This window comes from Aspergillus undulatus (genome assembly GCF_047715775.1).
Source record: "Aspergillus undulatus strain CBS 261.88 unplaced genomic scaffold BDV17scaffold_2, whole genome shotgun sequence".
NCBI lineage: Eukaryota > Fungi > Ascomycota > Eurotiomycetes > Eurotiales > Aspergillaceae > Aspergillus > Aspergillus undulatus.
Window position 1 is genome coordinate 676978 of NW_027396606.1, and position 15816 is coordinate 692793.

At 50.5% G+C, this 15816-nt stretch overlaps 5 protein-coding genes across 5 annotated transcripts; all 5 read left to right on the forward strand.

The window, feature by feature from the left end:
* Positions 1-1037: 1037 nt before the first annotated feature.
* Positions 1038-1367, forward strand: BDV17DRAFT_286633 (uncharacterized protein; the record flags this gene model as incomplete). The annotated part of the gene is made up of 1 exon (XM_073760960.1): positions 1038-1367. One exon carries the CDS (start codon positions 1038-1040, stop codon positions 1365-1367), a length of 330 nt encoding a protein of 109 aa, XP_073620656.1.
* Positions 1368-5220: 3853 nt separating this feature from the next.
* On the forward strand, positions 5221-6984 carry BDV17DRAFT_250590 (uncharacterized protein). Its single transcript, XM_073756343.1, has 3 exons — positions 5221-5307; positions 5368-6002; positions 6058-6984. The coding sequence occupies exons 2-3, from the start codon at positions 5469-5471 to the stop codon at positions 6757-6759; spliced, it is 1236 nt and encodes a 411-aa protein (XP_073620657.1). The 5' UTR covers positions 5221-5307; positions 5368-5468; the 3' UTR covers positions 6760-6984.
* A 2556-nt stretch (positions 6985-9540) lies between these two features.
* BDV17DRAFT_68455 (uncharacterized protein) lies at positions 9541-10323 on the forward strand. Its single transcript, XM_073764961.1, has one exon. It carries the CDS (start codon positions 9671-9673, stop codon positions 10133-10135), a length of 465 nt encoding a protein of 154 aa, XP_073620658.1. The 5' UTR covers positions 9541-9670; the 3' UTR covers positions 10136-10323.
* A 678-nt stretch (positions 10324-11001) lies between these two features.
* Positions 11002-12515, forward strand: BDV17DRAFT_68472 (uncharacterized protein). The gene is made up of 3 exons (XM_073764962.1): positions 11002-11083; positions 11153-11635; positions 11700-12515. Exons 2-3 carry the CDS (start codon positions 11234-11236, stop codon positions 12342-12344), a joined length of 1047 nt encoding a protein of 348 aa, XP_073620659.1. The 5' UTR covers positions 11002-11083; positions 11153-11233; the 3' UTR covers positions 12345-12515.
* A 1849-nt stretch (positions 12516-14364) lies between these two features.
* On the forward strand, positions 14365-15474 carry BDV17DRAFT_250595 (uncharacterized protein). The gene is made up of 2 exons (XM_073756344.1): positions 14365-14755; positions 14830-15474. Exon 2 carries the CDS (start codon positions 14842-14844, stop codon positions 15442-15444), a length of 603 nt encoding a protein of 200 aa, XP_073620660.1. The 5' UTR covers positions 14365-14755; positions 14830-14841; the 3' UTR covers positions 15445-15474.
* Positions 15475-15816: the final 342 nt, after the last annotated feature.

Sequence of the window (15816 nt, forward strand, 5' to 3'; positions counted from 1 at the left end):
GCCCACCTGAGTGAAAAACATAAGGCACATGCTAAGGACCTGGAAGAGTTAAATGCTTTTGTCGCGAGTGCCAGGGAAAAGCTTGAGGGCCCCTCGGTGGCGATGCAAGGGATACCTAGGACGTCGCCTAGGTTACTCTCTTACAGATCAAATAGCATATTGAACGTTTTGTTGGTAGTTGCCTTATTTGCAGTTATCATATTGGAAGAAAGTGCATTAGGCGAGAGACGCCGTTTGAAACACCTAGTACAGGGGATGGCATACTTTAGGAAGGAAGGAAATATTAGTTTTAGAGAAGACCTTCTGCTATATTTGAACCAAGAAAATCACATAGGAGCTCAGGAGGCAGCCTTTCGCGTATAATGCCCCAGCCTGGGTCCCTTTTGCCCTCCAAATTTTGTATTTCCTACCTTAGTTTCCTTTCTCCTGTCTGACCTTAGCTTCTCTTACTCTCTCTCTCATGCTCTCTCATGCCCTCCTATGGCTCTTTTAGATTCTCTTAACTATTACTAGTACCTCGCAGGCTCTCTTACTTTTTCTTGCATCTGTTGGACCCTGAGGTTTATAGCCTTGTTATTACAGAAAATATTCCATAAAATGCATGAGGGCTGAGGCAGAATGCAACCTTAATAAAGAATAAAAGTATGCATAGACCCCACACAAGGGAACAACAGTATACGACAGGATCCCTGCTTGCTGGAGAATCTGACAACTGCACTAAAAGTGTGTAATAGAAGACGGATAGGTCTTCCAGCAAGCATACAATATAGGCAGGCAGGCAGAGGTCATGATGGTATAAAATCCCAAATAGTAGAAGATCGATATGAGCTACACTGGCCACATGAGAAATATTCCATCAAAACTAACTTTTGCTAAATCTGGAGTAAATGGTTTACAGGGAGTTTATCCTATTTGCATGTGTAGTGCTTGAAATATATGGTGGTTATATGTCAGACGCAGCACTAACCACTGTTCATGATTTATCACGCTTCAGCCCAAGTACCCCGAACCGAGCGACTGCTACAGCGTCTCTCAAGATGCCACATCTTACCCAGCCCACACCTACTCCGCGCGCAGAGCATATTCCCTCAACATCTTCTATCCACCATTTTGATGAAGAGATGAACATCTTCCGCCACAAAATCCAAGCTGTACTGGAGAAGAGAGATAAATTAACCCGGGCACTTGAGCTGAAGGACGAACAACTCCGGGTATCCGAAGAGAAGAATGCGATTCAGACACAAAGGATAAACGACCTTACTCAAGAGCTGGCACAAGGCAAGGCTGCTATTCTTGAGGTTACCAGAGAACTGCAAGCACGTGCCGCGCGGATGCCGATCCACAGCAGTGCTGGTAATATCCAGTGATGTGATCTCTTTTCAAAAATTACATCTATTATGTTCCTATTTGGTTCTTGCTAAATATTGATGTGTGGTGGTTGGTTGAGATGGAGATGACTGAAACGAGCAACAGCAGTATTGGACATATGCGTGGCATTTCTCTTTTGCTTCAACATGAAAGCTCTTTCTAGAATGGTTTGAATGTATTGATTTTCTATCAAGCAGCTTATCTCCCAATAATGACATTTGATTATAAGGCAATACCGGACGTAGAACTGTAAAGGAAAGCCAGCCAAGATATCTGTAGCTTATTGTCCATTAAATGATTAACTGCAGGAAAGCACCATATATACAATCATTTAGAAACACAGCCCATAGTTTACAAGTAGACCATATACTAGCTTATTCTCATGGCACTAAACTCCTTTATTTGTTGAGAACGGCAACCTTAAACAGCATTTTATATTTTTATACCCCCAGCTTTGTACTTGCATGCAAAGCAAGCATTTGCCATGCTTGGGAGCTAGAGATTATGAAGATGATATATTACTTCAAGTATACAGTGACCAGGTTTTAATATCCAAGCTATTTATTTTAGATACCATGTAGGGTATTTAATGCGAATGATTCTTTGAAATTCCACATCCTTAATATATCAGCATCTTGAAACAGGAATAAGCAATTGAGATGGGTAATTGGAATGGGAAAGTAAAGCCAACACTTACCAGGGAGAAACACGGGTGCTACCTAGGTCAAAACCTCCATTGCCCCAGCGTCAATCCCCTCAATAAACTGTTAAATGCCAAGCTTGTCAACGCCAAAGTTCTCTCGTTGCTTGTTATCGTGCTCGTATAAGCCTTATGTGCTTACCTGGTCTAGCAACTTCTTTTGTTCACCTATAATTCTCATGCACCCTTCCAGCTGTTTATTCTGAGCAGCCACCTTAGCTTCAAGGTCCTTGGTTTTCTTCCCCTTGTGATGATTTTCCCTCTGTAGGAACTGCAAATCTTGCGCCAGCTGTGTGCCGAATCTGTTCTCGACTTCCCGAACCGCGCGGCTTAAGCCATCGACGTACGTGGCAAGTGGTCTTGTACTCTCCGCTCCTTGTATGGTTTCGGTGGCGAGTCCATGGCTAAGGGCGGATGACACGGTGACGGCCACGCCTGGGTCGAACTCAAACGGCAACGTTAATGGCGGGTGTTGCGCGTGTGGGGCGGGGTTGGGTTGTACCCATTGGAGACTCGGGCTGTTGGATGAATACGAACGGGGGGCATGTCTTCTGAGTATAGATTATCATGTCCCTGCACGGGCCGAGATCTTGTGTTGAGCTGAAGGGCCGGGTGGTAGATATTCGCAGAGTTTGCCGGATAAGATGACTTAGGGAATAGGGTTCGGCGTGTAGTCTGGGGACGGAGAGGAAGTGGGAGGGACGTTGTTGGCTGCTGGGTGTCAAGCTATAGTTACAATAGTTAGTGCACATGACAGGGGTAGAAAGACGTATGCTTGTCAGATACTTATATGTATGACTGAGACTTGTCCATCACCGTGTTCAGCAATGGAGATTCTGGCGATTACCTCGTGCTCCTCGCTCCCCTTGCGTTCCTGGTCTTCCAAGCCCTCGGTGTTAGTTTGACACTCGTCTGCAGAGGAAGACTCAATACCTATTCTCCTGCCCTTAATTCTGTGCGGGCCGGCAGATGCGCTTGAGCTCCGGCCCGCACACGACCGCTTAATTGGAGGAGGCAACGGCATCGTGAGCCCGTTGATCTTTGCCTGCGCGGTACTCAAGCCTCTTTTCTCACAAATTTTGTCATAATGGCGGCGGAGTGAGTCCTGCTTCCGACCGGGGAATAATCCAAGCTGACAAAATAGAGATGAAGGTCAGTCAACCGTTCTCCTGAACACCCAATATTCGGGATTACCAGGGTAACAAACATTTCCAAATTCTTTCCACCTTTCCACGTGGGATGGGCGTGCTTGCTGCGCTCATACCATAGCAACTCATCTTCCTCCGGTCAATACTTCATAATCAAATGATGGGGGCGGCCACGGATGCTATGAGGTTCTTTTGATGGAGTCTGCCCGGCAATCTGGGTAAGCCTTTAGGATGCATTTAGAATTAAAAAAATGAGAGACATGCTGATGATGAACATGATACTAACCAAATAGCCAAGGGTAAAAGTGGGATATGACCGACAGATGGCCGCAAGAAGGATGAAGAGCAAGGGAAGAAGTAGGGAGGCTCAGCGAAAGAAGTGTTGGCGCTCCAGGAAGGCGAGTGGGGCAGCCCGAGGGGACCTCCCAGCATCAAAAGCGTGCCCGCTTCGCAAACATGTACTTAGCAAATGCAGGCAATATCCATCAATACATTCAAGTCGTCCTGTGAGTTGGAAGGCAGCGAAGATGAAGATTACAGTGACACCGATAGCCGTATGTCGGATATCAGTGAGATCACGGTCCTTGGGGTCGAGGAGAACCCATTGAGATTAGTAGTGATGAGGAAGTACATCAAGCTCTGGGAGCAGCAGCACAGCCGCAAACACAGCGCAGAACATCAATGCAAGTCCAACTGCCGCCGCAATCACCCTATTCACCATCATGCAGGCCATCAGTCCAATATATACAACATCCAGTGTCCAGGGAAATCCAACCCTCGCACCAGGGTCCTTCGAAGGGGATCGCAGAGCTTCGCATATTCGATACCCACATCAACCACCGAGCTCGCCCGCATATAGTCCACCAGTACTAGGCGTGCACGATGTGATGCCCCAAGGAGATTAAAACGCAGCACCACAAACTCTGTAAGCCAAGTACAGTGCGTTGATGTCATCAGTCCAACAGCCGCACCAACCACTCCCCCCCCCCGGGGGGTTACGCCCTCCGCAACTACTACGCGCAGGATGCGGGGAGCTTCTACAACACACCTCGAAACTCCATCTCGTATTCTCCGGTACAGCAGCGAAGGCCAACAATCAGCATTGACCGCTCACGGCAGTTCGACCAGGATGCGCAGTTTGTGCGGGAGATGACAATTGCTTCGATGAATAAAGCCGAAAGGCTCCGCGGGTGGTTGCGAAATCTGTGCGAGGGCTAGGAAAGGATGAGAGGTATTTGTGATTAGATTGAAATCGATTACGGGGACGACGCAGCGGTTATTCCAAATTCGCGTCGGGGCCGCCGTTGAGCAGGAGGAATTAGAATGGCGAAGTATTATACGGTTAGGGAGCAGTTGCTGATAATAGTGCAACCCAAGCCCATCCGTAGCTTTGTATCCCTTGTTTTAGACTTCAATTCTTTACTCTAGTGGGCAACTCCTTGTTGGCGCGGGCGGAGGGGAGAAGGTGAACATCCTGTTCAACGCCTGCCGCACATCTCGATAATTTCACTTATTTCGGCTCAGCATATACCTTACGTACGGTAATTATACCGTATGTATCCCGGCTCCCATGTCAATTTCAGCAGGGAATATGTAGCCTGGACAGCTCCTCTGTTGAAGTCGCCGTTTGCACCCCCGGCTACGATAACGCGTTGGTTGAGAAGGGGAGGAACTGACCAGTTTCGGCGGCCAGATCGAATAGAACTCCGCCCAGATGGCGTGCTCAGATGGACAAGTCCAGATTGTACGATTTGCTCAATACCAGCCTTTGCCCCGTGTGTGCTTTGCGTCTGGATCCCCGCGGAGCTCTAGGTGAGTCACTCTCTGTGAATGTTCCGCCAGCCTTACTGGGCTCCCCTGGACCGATATCGCTTTCACAATTCACACTGTTAGCATATATGGTTCCCGGGGGCGGGAGGAGTTTCCAACAGAGCATTCAGGCTGTTCTATTAGCCCTTTTCTACGAGAAATCCCGTCAGCAATTCACAACATCCACGCGTCAAACGACCACTCCACCTCGACTTGCCGCACACAAGGCTCTGCAGCCGCTGCTGCCTACGTGTCTTTTGTTTCCACTGATTTTTTATGCAGGTTTTATATTTAACCGTCTTTACCCCCACCGCTCCTAACTGTTCCTGACACATGTCATAGTTCATAATGTCCTCACCCCTTCCCAACAAAACATCGAAACGCTGGGATACTGAGGAGTCGAATCGGCTCTATACACTACGAGAGCAAGAACCCAATATTTTATGGGCAGAGTTTCAAAAGGTATCTTGGTCCCTTGGTTCCTCCAGTGTTGTTGTGTCTTCCCATATTGGGTTCAGCTTGCATTATATGTACCGTGTGCGGTGTTTGACGAGGTGAAGAGGCACGATTTCACACATCGATCGGTCGGCGCCCTGACCCAACACTGTTCTCTGATGAGGAGAGCTCAGCGCCGTGAGTCGGTAGATACTGGGATCATGTTAGGTGAAGGAAGCGATAGTAGCCTTGGCGTCCCTCCCGCTGTCATCCCGACCAAGCGGCGCGTGGAGGACTGTGCAGATTCGGTCTTGGAGAGTCCTGAGGTACATCCAGCCATGGTGAGTCCCGGGCATGGCCCTAAACCCGCCGGTGAGTCCGACGGTCAAGCTCCGGACTACGAACGGCAGACTCCCAGCCAGCCGTCCGATGCTACCAATCTGCGCTATGATCGCGCAAAGAGGCCTATCGCGGAACACGAGTATAACGATGTGAGTTCCGGAGCCCATTCAGGAGCCGCGAGCTTTGACAGGGAGAAAAAGGTACATACCCCCTTTGCCTTTGATGTATCTACGTCAACTAACATCCCTTTTGAAGGCAACCGCCCCCAACCATTACCAGCACCGTAGACCTTCCTCACGTCCCCGCCAAGCCATACGGCCCACTACCACGATGTATCAAGACTTCTCTATCACACTTCCTGGAGCAGGAGTACTGGTTCCGAGGCCCGTCGTTTATCGTCACTCTGCGGTTGCGCTGAACCCTCTTATGGGCTCTGCTACCGCAGTGAACGATAACAGATACGCCATTCCTCATCCGCCCGGGCCGCTCTACACCTCGAATAATCACCGCTCAGCCCCTGGTACTATGCGTCATGGCCCAAAGGAGGCCGCTAGCGCAGCACAAAGTGGCTCTATCAGTGCTTCGCATGTGCAAAACTCAGCCCCGGCACAGCCTTCGATATCATCAAAGAAGAAAATAGCGAAGCCCGCATCAAGGCCCGTAAACCAGCCGGAGCCATCGCTGCCCGCAATTGCCGGTCGACCAGGAACAATCGGCGCAGACACCAGTGCCACCCACCAGGAGAACGGAGAGAGACTTGCTTACTGGGCCGATCAAGCACTCTGTTCCAAGACCCAAAGTCAAGGCATGCCCGGGCAGCCGGGCCAAATTTCGGGATCCTCCCAGTCCAACAACCGAGCAAGCACCGGTAACAGCTACCAGGGAATGGCGAATCTCGAACACCTGGAACAATCGAGAATCTTACGCAGCAGTTCCGTCATCATTGGCGGCAGCTAGCAAACATAACGCGCGGCATGAGGGTTGCAATGGAGGCAAGGAACACGGCTTCGAGACAGAGAGAGTTTGTGTTGCGGGGTATTGGTAACCAGAATGAAAGGCCTTCTGTTGGTTGAGCTGCTGAGTCGCAGGGATGCGCAGCATACCAGGTCACCTCTGGATGACATGGGCAGTACGTCTGGTCCTTGAGGCTCTCAGCCGGCTGATCATACAGAGGGCCTGAATGAGGAATCGCTTGTTATTTTTACTTTCCTATCAAAGATTTGATGTTGCGTTCATAATAGGTTTCTCGCCGGGTAGGATGTGCCTCTTCTCCTTAATGCCTATTCTGTAGTGCATTCCAGCACGGAGTGTAGCATAAGTCTAGGAGAGAGGAATATCGCGTCATGCATCGTGCCTCGCCCGCCTTTTTCAGATACTATAAGTATTGTATACGAGGATAGCAGACGGTCTCATCCAGCGTCTGAACATGCTCGCCTATGCTCGCGATTCGAACAGTCGCATACAATACCGGAGATTCCGTTATAAATGATCAATATCGTGTAATGGCTGTGTGGACATCGCGCCAAAAATGATCTCACTCGGTGGACTCTGGGTGAGGTCAGGTTTAAGCTTAATCATGTGCAATAGATTGATTACCTCTGAGCCTTCCACAGTGCGGACGCCAGTTATCGACCCCACCCACACCTTGTCCAATATGCGAATGTATCATCCAACGTACGTGGTCGTGTCACTTTTATTCTAGCATCGAGACTTTTAAGGTCATTGTTAAATTTAATTCCCCCCGCTGCACATCTGCAGGTGCTGGAGAGCCCGTACGGGTCTACAGGTCAGGTATCGTTCGCTCCTTCTTTTCAGGTTTGATAGAAGGCAGCCAGACACAGACTTGAGCCATCTTGCCTTCGAGTTGTCCAGATCTCATTTCTCCTCTTCACCACGAAGACTATACTTACTTCGCACCATGACCATATTCAGATTATGATTAGTTTTCACAAAGTATCGCAGGTATAATTAGGGTTAGTGAGGCCGACTGTTGGTCCATGCAACTCCCTCCAGAACATACTCATTGAGGCATCCCGGCAGGCTAGTAATAATATGGCTAGGTCCATATCTGGGTCTGGTTTAAGCACAGCATCTGGCGTTCGGGGGACCAGTGGTCTTGGGGACGGAGATGAAGGCCATGACGATGGTTTGGAGTTTTTGGTGTATATGTTGGTTTGACGCTGTCATACTTACCTACATCAGGATAGGTCATGGAACTTGATATGCTTGCTGGTATGTAATGGGAGTCCTCCACCATCATGCCATGTCTTCCTGTAGTTCAGATTATATATTGTGCTGTGAATGACGATGTCTATGGCGCAAGCATCCCGAGAACCAGACAATAAGGTATCAATGTATCTATTGAGACGGCATTCACGTGCAGACCTTTATTAAATCGGATATCGAGATTTTTCTAACTCGACTTGCTCTCGTTGACAAGAACAACATCATACCATACTCAGTAGTTCGTTACCCATTACCCCGACATATCTTGGCAGCCTTGGCATCACCATACTGGTCTGGCGCCAGACTGGTCGCCGCTCCAAGCTATTTGAAGCTCCTTGTCAAGGATAAAAGCAGCGGGAAAAACCAACTTGGTTATGAAGATGAGCCCCCCATCAGGACATATGTCCTCCCTTGTCATTGTAGGGAATACAATGGATATTAGGATGTAGAATCTATGTCAACACCGCGCAGCTCGATTTACCCAGCCCAGTTTATGACCAGGCTATCTATTGCAATGTCACTAGGTACAAGTGAATTGTGAATCCAGAACACATCCACTACTCTCTCTTCTCCAGGCAAAACTATCTTTTGCATCTTTACTTTTCTCCGCTGTTTACGTCCCCTCCCAGAATCTACGTAAACGACAGTCAGTCGCCCATTCCCCCATCTTTTAGGCCGTCGAAGTGCTGACCTCACTGCTACTAGTACTTGCAATTACAGTATCACTGCCAGAACACAATGTCGCCCAACAAACCACGAACATCGCCAACCAACCCCAGCCTGAGCCCCGTCAAAACTACAAGGACAAAAAAATCCACAGGACGGCCAGCACCCCAATAGACAGACGAGGAGGTCAACCGGCTCCTCCGCGTCCGAGAACGATACAGGGGATTCTCTTGGCCTTATACTTACAAGGTATAGTACCAGTTCTTTTACATTGATTCCACGCCAGTTGTCTACCTGGTTTGATTTTAGGATGGTGCGGGCTGATAAACATGTAGCGCATACTGTCGGGTATACAGCTAGGCCTTTCCTCGACCGAACAGTCGATTCGCTGAAGATTCGGTATTCTCTTGAGGCGCGGGCGAGAGCTCGGGCTGGTGGGGCAGGGCCGGCCGCGGAGGAGGATGGAGGGGATGTCTCGCAGGCGAGGACCAGGATCAGGATCAGAATCAGGGGACGAATCCGATGAGGGGAGATGGAGAGGCAAGCGAGAACATGGACATCAGCGAGGATGACGAGGAGAAACAGCCAAAATAGAGACGGCGACGACAGCGGCAGAGGCATCCTGAGCCTTAACGGCGAGTGGCCCAAGGACAATAAAAATGGCGATATGGGCACCAAGGAGCACAGGGACGGGGAACATCAAGACCCGGACATATCCTCCAGGCCCAGTGCTAGCCGGGTATGACGTGTGACACTCACTACCTCTCCGTCACTTGGCTGCCTATTGGAACATGCTCTAAAAGCGGTTAGCTAACTCATGGATATGGACCAAGATTACCCCCACAGTCACGAGAACGGATGGGCTACATACGGTCAACCCCCGTCCCCGACTCCGCCGATAATCCACACCGATCGATCAGATTCAACATAAGGTCCAGATAAACTTCTTCCGCCGCTGCCAGTCCCAAGCTCGAACATGCGCGATAAGCCAATCCAGACGACACCAAGCTCGCAAACGGTGACCTTGCCTGCGCAAAACACGACGATATTAGCCGACACATATACGACCCTCAACCGGCCCAATATCTTAGCCAAGCTAAGTGATTTCGGATACAGCGCGGCAATCAAAAAATCCCGACCCAAGGAAGCCATTCTAGACGCTGAACGAGACCTCCTTGAGCTTGGACGCATGGTTCAGAAGCACGACGAAGAAACTTACAGAGCGGAGCAGGAATACCGTGAGAAAGCCGCCAGGGCAGATAGACTGAATAGGAAGTTCGAGAGCACAAAGGCGGGGGTTGATACGGCGATGGAGCTATATGGGGCTCTGGAGAAATTTTCAGCGGGGGATATGTTGGTCGAAGGGGGAGTCGTGGTGAAACGGAGGGCACGCTGCTGGACAGAATCCATGATGCAGATCACATTCCGGGGTGGCGCTTGACTTCTGATACTGGAGCAGATTGAATGTATACTATGCGTTGCAGTTGGTATAGCAAGCTCCGGGACTGGGAGAGAAGGCTGGTAAGAAAGCAGGCGATGTAGATTGGACGGCAGTTGGTTAGGTGGCTGATGTTCTTTCGAAGCGCTGTATGGAGAACTTTAATGACTACAGTAGCAACTAATACTAACCAAGGAGATACCTGACCGTTAATCTTGGCTTCCATTTTATCCCTGATCCTTGTCGCTCCGTTGTAGACCCCTGCGCAGGCGTGCCTATAAAACGTCGTCGATATGCCCACTTAACAGGTTGAGAAAATAGATCCTCGAACAAAGCATTGGTACTTGAGAGGGTGAAGGTAATTGAGTTGTCTCCGCCCACAGCAGAGATTGCCCCTCATACGGTTGTTGCATGCAGCTTGTCATGGAGGAGCGCTCTTTCCTCCGGCGCTCGTTGCCCCGCTGTATGTTGCCAACCGCGCGCACCCTTCATCCACTTTCAACTGAGCACCATCCAGGAGCACAAACCTGCGAAAGCAATGTCTTGCATCCAGGCACCCCAATTTCTCCCAAGACGAGACCCATCAGACGCTGACTCAGCCACCTGGAAGGATGTTGATGCCCCTGTCTCACCTGATGAAGCTCCGTTTGCACAGGCGTAGCCACTTCCACTCTGTGCTGGATTTCCAAATATCCTGTCGCCCATCCCTCTTCCTCTTCCCTTTCCTGGACACTGAGCAATTCGGACTTTAATTCTCTTCTATTCCTGTCGCTTTTAGTTGTGCCCCGCCACCGCCAGTGCGCCGATGCTTGACGCGCGCCCAAGCAAACATCCCCAAACTTGAAGAAACAAAACATGCCAGTGGGCTTTTAGTGGACGGACCAAGGCCGCGCCCGCCTTCTCCAACTACGCAAAACAGACCCAAATATCAGAAGGGAGAGTTTCCAGCGTGTATGTGGAGCTTCCTGAATTGTTGCCGATGTTGAATGCTTTGCTAATCCGTAACAATTGTTTGATTAGAGATACTTGCCCGACCGATCCATCTATTCCATATGCAACCAGTGGTCTCGCTTCACAAAAAACCAGCAGCCCCGGCAGAATATGCGCAGGGACAAGAACGAGAAATTGGAGCTGAGTTGCAAGCGTCCGACTCGACCGAGCACGCGGGCTGCAGCAAGAAAGGCAGCAGTCGCCCGGGGCCGTCAATTGAGGTCGGGAAGAGTGGTGGAACAGAAGGAAAGGGAAGATAGCCGGGATGGGAATGATAAAGACGAAATGAATGAGGGGGAGGGTCAGGTAAACGCCGAGCCTCAGAATGATGGGGAAGACACCGGCGGCGAGGGGGACGACGGCCCGAAACGGAGTGATCGCGCGAAGCGCACGAGATGCGGCCTGAGAGTTTCTCAAAAGAAGACCGCAACTCGGCCAGTCAAAGATAATATCCCCGACGATGCGACAAATGATGACGCAGGAGACATCAACTTCAATGGTGGCATTTGCCTGGTAGGTCCTGCACCGAACGAACTCGTGTCTCAAAGCTTAAGCCCCTTAGTAACATGCTGCGAAGCTTAATACTAGACTGCGCCGCCCTCAGAAGCACGCATATCCTGAACGATTCAAGCCGCGCAAGACTATCGCTCAACATCGACCATCCGGTGTTGTTGACTATACACCACCGCAATCCACTCCCGACACAAATCCAAACCCAACATTTCCGACAACTTCGGAGACATTGGTGGCCTCTCGGGTTCCAGATGAGACAGCGAAGCCGCGCTGCGCTGCCGCTGCGTCGAGATCAACATTCAGAGGGACAACGGTGTGCCATGGAGCAGACACAAACGCCATGATGGCGGTGGACCACACGAGCATACGTGCTGCAACGCCATTTCTCAATTCAACCCACAGCTCTATATCCGAGAGCTTAGTCGCGGACTTTGTCGGCAAGATAAGCGAGTATCTAAGCACTCAAGACCGGCCTGCCAAGGAGGAAGACCATACCACCGCCCGCATGGCCGTACTCGAAGCCGACAACAAGCGGCTTGCGATAGAAAACGAGCAAATCAGAAACAGACTGGAGGTGCTCGAGACATACTTCTATGAAGCCGTCGCCGATCGCACTACTCTTGGGCAGGAGCTCCTTGCGCGAACCAAGGATATCCAGCTTCTCGCCGAGCGCGGGGAGAGAATCGAAAACGACCGCGAGCCTAGATAGTTTCCGAAGAACCGGTCATGGGACCGCAGACAGGGCGAGTACCTGAGAAGGGAGGCTCTACTATGGGTACCAATGCTACAAGCTCACCTGCAAATCTATCTGCAAACCCGCCAGCACATCCACCTGCAATGCTCGGGGCGCCATCGATGCTCCAGGACTCAAGGCTGGGTAATGTAATGTCCTTGCAGGCAGTCCTGGGCCGCTCGCCCCAGAGAATGATTGCTAGATTGCCGGTTCAAGGGAGGCCTGATCCATTGGCTTATCGATAGTGAAGATATCTGACGGCTAAGGTTCTCTCGTCGGCGTAGGTAGGAAGCATTAGGATAGCCACTCAGGTAGACTTGTCGATTAGTGAATCCATCTTCTTGCTAAGAAGTAGTACACGGATCCAAGGCATAGCGTTTCGATACCTTTGTTTTTATACCGCCATTGATGAAGATAACGAATAAGTGATCCCGTCATCTAACAATGTTCTCAAATCTTTACTAATCTTGTCCCCTTGTCAAGCGGTGACAATGAAAAGACCGATGGTGATGATTCTCGACCTTCTGAAGATGTTGATGCCAGCAAGCGCACCGTAGAGGAGTCGGATCTACATGGTTCTCTGGAGCCTCCAGCGAAGAACCCGCGTTTAGATTCGGACGTCGGGAATGACGAGCGCAGTCGAGAGGAGAATAACGATCATGATAGGTTTAACGTTGAGATTGAACCCAGTGCCCCTATGATCAAAGACACCAGTGAGGAATCTGGCGGCAATGGCAGTGGAAAGAATACAGGCGAGAACGAAGGCAAGGGCGATGGAGTCTATTCCGGCTGGACTGGCGAGCAACAACTTCGAGTTCATCACTGGAAACGGCCGTGACGTCGACAAGACAGACTCTGACATTGGGACCGACTTGACGGGGCCGATATCGATGCCGATGGTGAAATTTCCCCTGTGAGTTGCGCAGCCGGCGGAACTTCAGTGGTTAGGCTTCTTGACTTTACACTGGCTGTGGCTCATATTGCTTCGTAAGCTTGCTAGGAATGTAGATTAGCTTATCACGAAAAAACCATGCGGTTCCGTTTTGGCCCTCGAATACATATCTTATGCTTATAGCCTATTTACAGCGGGTGGACGACAGACGATATGCGCCGAGCCCTGCTGTAGAGTGGCTATCCCTGCTCGTAGGTAGGCATCGAAGTCGCCAGGTCTGCTGGTAGTCCATTTACCCAAATCACTTGGTCCTTGATGGGCTTGTGAAAGGCGGGGTGACTTTCCTTTGCACGCACGCAGTCACTCCTCCAGGTTGTTGTGAAGACGCCGAAAACAAAGACAATCTTTCTGGGACGCGAGATTCTGATTTTGTAAACCCCCACCCATCCTTCCTAATTCCAACCCCTACCACATTTATCTCTCTATTCTCACCCTGTCTTGGAATGCTACAACTATTAACAGATCGCGACAGACTTTCGCAAAGCTCCGCCACGGCGGACCGCAAAGATGGGAGTGACGCCGAAACCCTGGACAAAAGAGGATTCCGCCCGCCTGCTTCAACTCAAAGAGCAAGATCTAAACCTCTCCAAAAAAGATTTTCAGGAGGTACGTTCCAGCTCCAATGCCCCTCCCCCCGGTCCCCAGAATCTCATGTGTTCCAACCCCTTCCTGGAGCAAGTGTATGCGCGCGGTGGTGCAAAGCGTGGCTATCTATGTCAGCGATACAAGACAACATTACACTTCTGCACGTGTGAGTGCGCTTTCAGGTACCAACACTAACGGCGAGGCTTTGACTAGAGACATTTTCCGGGTAGAACAGCTGACGCAGTCTACATCCAATGGCGTCGGCTTGTGAACGAGCGAGAGCCACGGGGCCAAGCGGGAAGGAGTACACCCAAAAAGACAGTCCGCGAGCCGCAGTCGAGTGGAATGACTACTCGTCTAACGACGCGAGATTCGACGGGGGAGCAGAGACATAGACGCCCGGCAAAAACTCCGACGTCACGTAGTGGAAGACCACTGAAGAGAATTGATTATCGCAGGCTTGTCAATGGGGATGAACTCGATGACGAGGAAAGTGAACAATCTGTCTCCAAGGACAATGGTAGCAATGAGGTCGAAACAAGTGGCGATGAGAGTCTTGTCGGTTCAAACGGGTATGGCGCACCGCCTGTGAGCTCCGCTGGCCGCTCTGCCAGGGCGAAGACCAGCGATGATGGGGAAACTCGTGAGGCAGAAGGCATTAGCTTCGACGGCGGCGCAGCTTTCGTGGGTTGACCCCTCATTTAGATTCGCGAGCAGGCTTGTGTTAGACTGACGATGTTGAAGTTGAGGCATAGATCGCGCTTTCCACAGGGGCGGACACGCCCTCCCCGAACAGGCCGCGTCGAACCTCCCGAATCAACAGCTACTGACGAGGAAATAACTCGATATACTACCAGTCGCCATCAGCGTGACCGAGATGCATTTGAGAATCATCTGCCCGCAAACCTGCGTCCCGCAACTCACCTGTCGGCGGCAATGGGTGGGCAATACAATACCGCTATGAACGGTTCAGCATTTTCAGCATTCTATCAGCCGGGATCCGAAGCCATTCATTCCAGCGGCACCTATCCTCAACCTTCGACTGCTCACCCCCGAGTCATACCAACTGCACTGGTCACCAACTTCATCGAACAAATTTCGACGCACCTCGGCCTTGAACCACGGTCTTCCGAGAATCACGAGAACAACATGTTGCGAATTGCCAATCTCGAAGCCGAAGTTGAGCGGATGGGTTCAGAGATCACGAAGCTGGGAACCGAAAACCGCCAACTCGGTCCGGAAAACAATCGACTCGCTTTGGAGAACGAGCACGTAAGAAACAGACTTGAAGTCCTTGAAGAATTTTTCTACAAAGCAGTCGACGATCGCACCCTCCTTGGGAGGGGGATACGTACCGACATCGACACGCTTACCGAACGCCTAGAGACCCTTGAAGCGGAGCTAGAAATCAAGCGGAAGTCGACTGGCGATGTTGAAATCATGGCGCCACAGGAGGAAAGCGCAGGCGGTCCTGAGGCTCTTTCCGGACAGACGGCAAGCTTACCTGACGCGCCTGGATTCAGGTGGTCTTTCATGTGATCTCATTGTACGCTGTACTAGGCTTTTCCAATCGCAGCTACTGTATGAGACCTCCCAGCACAAGGGTACTACCTAACCGGGAAGCAAACCATACGAGCATTGGATACTTGACAGGCAGCGATGCGTTAAGAACAGGGTCAACTTTTTGATGCGAACATCATGATTTTCGCTGCTCTCTCGCTTACTAGTCAATTCGTACAGCCTTCAATATGTGGTAAATTAAATGAACAACCTGGATAACTGTCTTCACAATGTCAGAACCACACGAGGTTAATCATAACATTATAGAGAAGTGATGAATGAGCTGCGATTATCCCTCTGCCAGCTAGTATCACAGGATGTTTGGGTCCAGACGATAGATACAATAAGTTT

Coding starts and splice junctions, on each gene's coding strand:
- BDV17DRAFT_250590 (XM_073756343.1), top strand. CDS start 5,469: ATGGGCAGAGTTTCAAAAGGTATCTTGGTCCCTTGGTTCCTCCAGTGT. Junction 6,003..6,057: donor GCTTTGACAGGGAGAAAAAG/GTACATACCCCC, acceptor TCCCTTTTGAAG/GCAACCGCCCCCAACCATTA.
- BDV17DRAFT_68455 (XM_073764961.1), top strand. CDS start 9,671: ATGCGCGATAAGCCAATCCAGACGACACCAAGCTCGCAAACGGTGACC.
- BDV17DRAFT_68472 (XM_073764962.1), top strand. CDS start 11,234: ATGCGCAGGGACAAGAACGAGAAATTGGAGCTGAGTTGCAAGCGTCCG. Junction 11,636..11,699: donor TCAATGGTGGCATTTGCCTG/GTAGGTCCTGCA, acceptor CATGCTGCGAAG/CTTAATACTAGACTGCGCCG.
- BDV17DRAFT_250595 (XM_073756344.1), top strand. CDS start 14,842: ATGGGTGGGCAATACAATACCGCTATGAACGGTTCAGCATTTTCAGCA.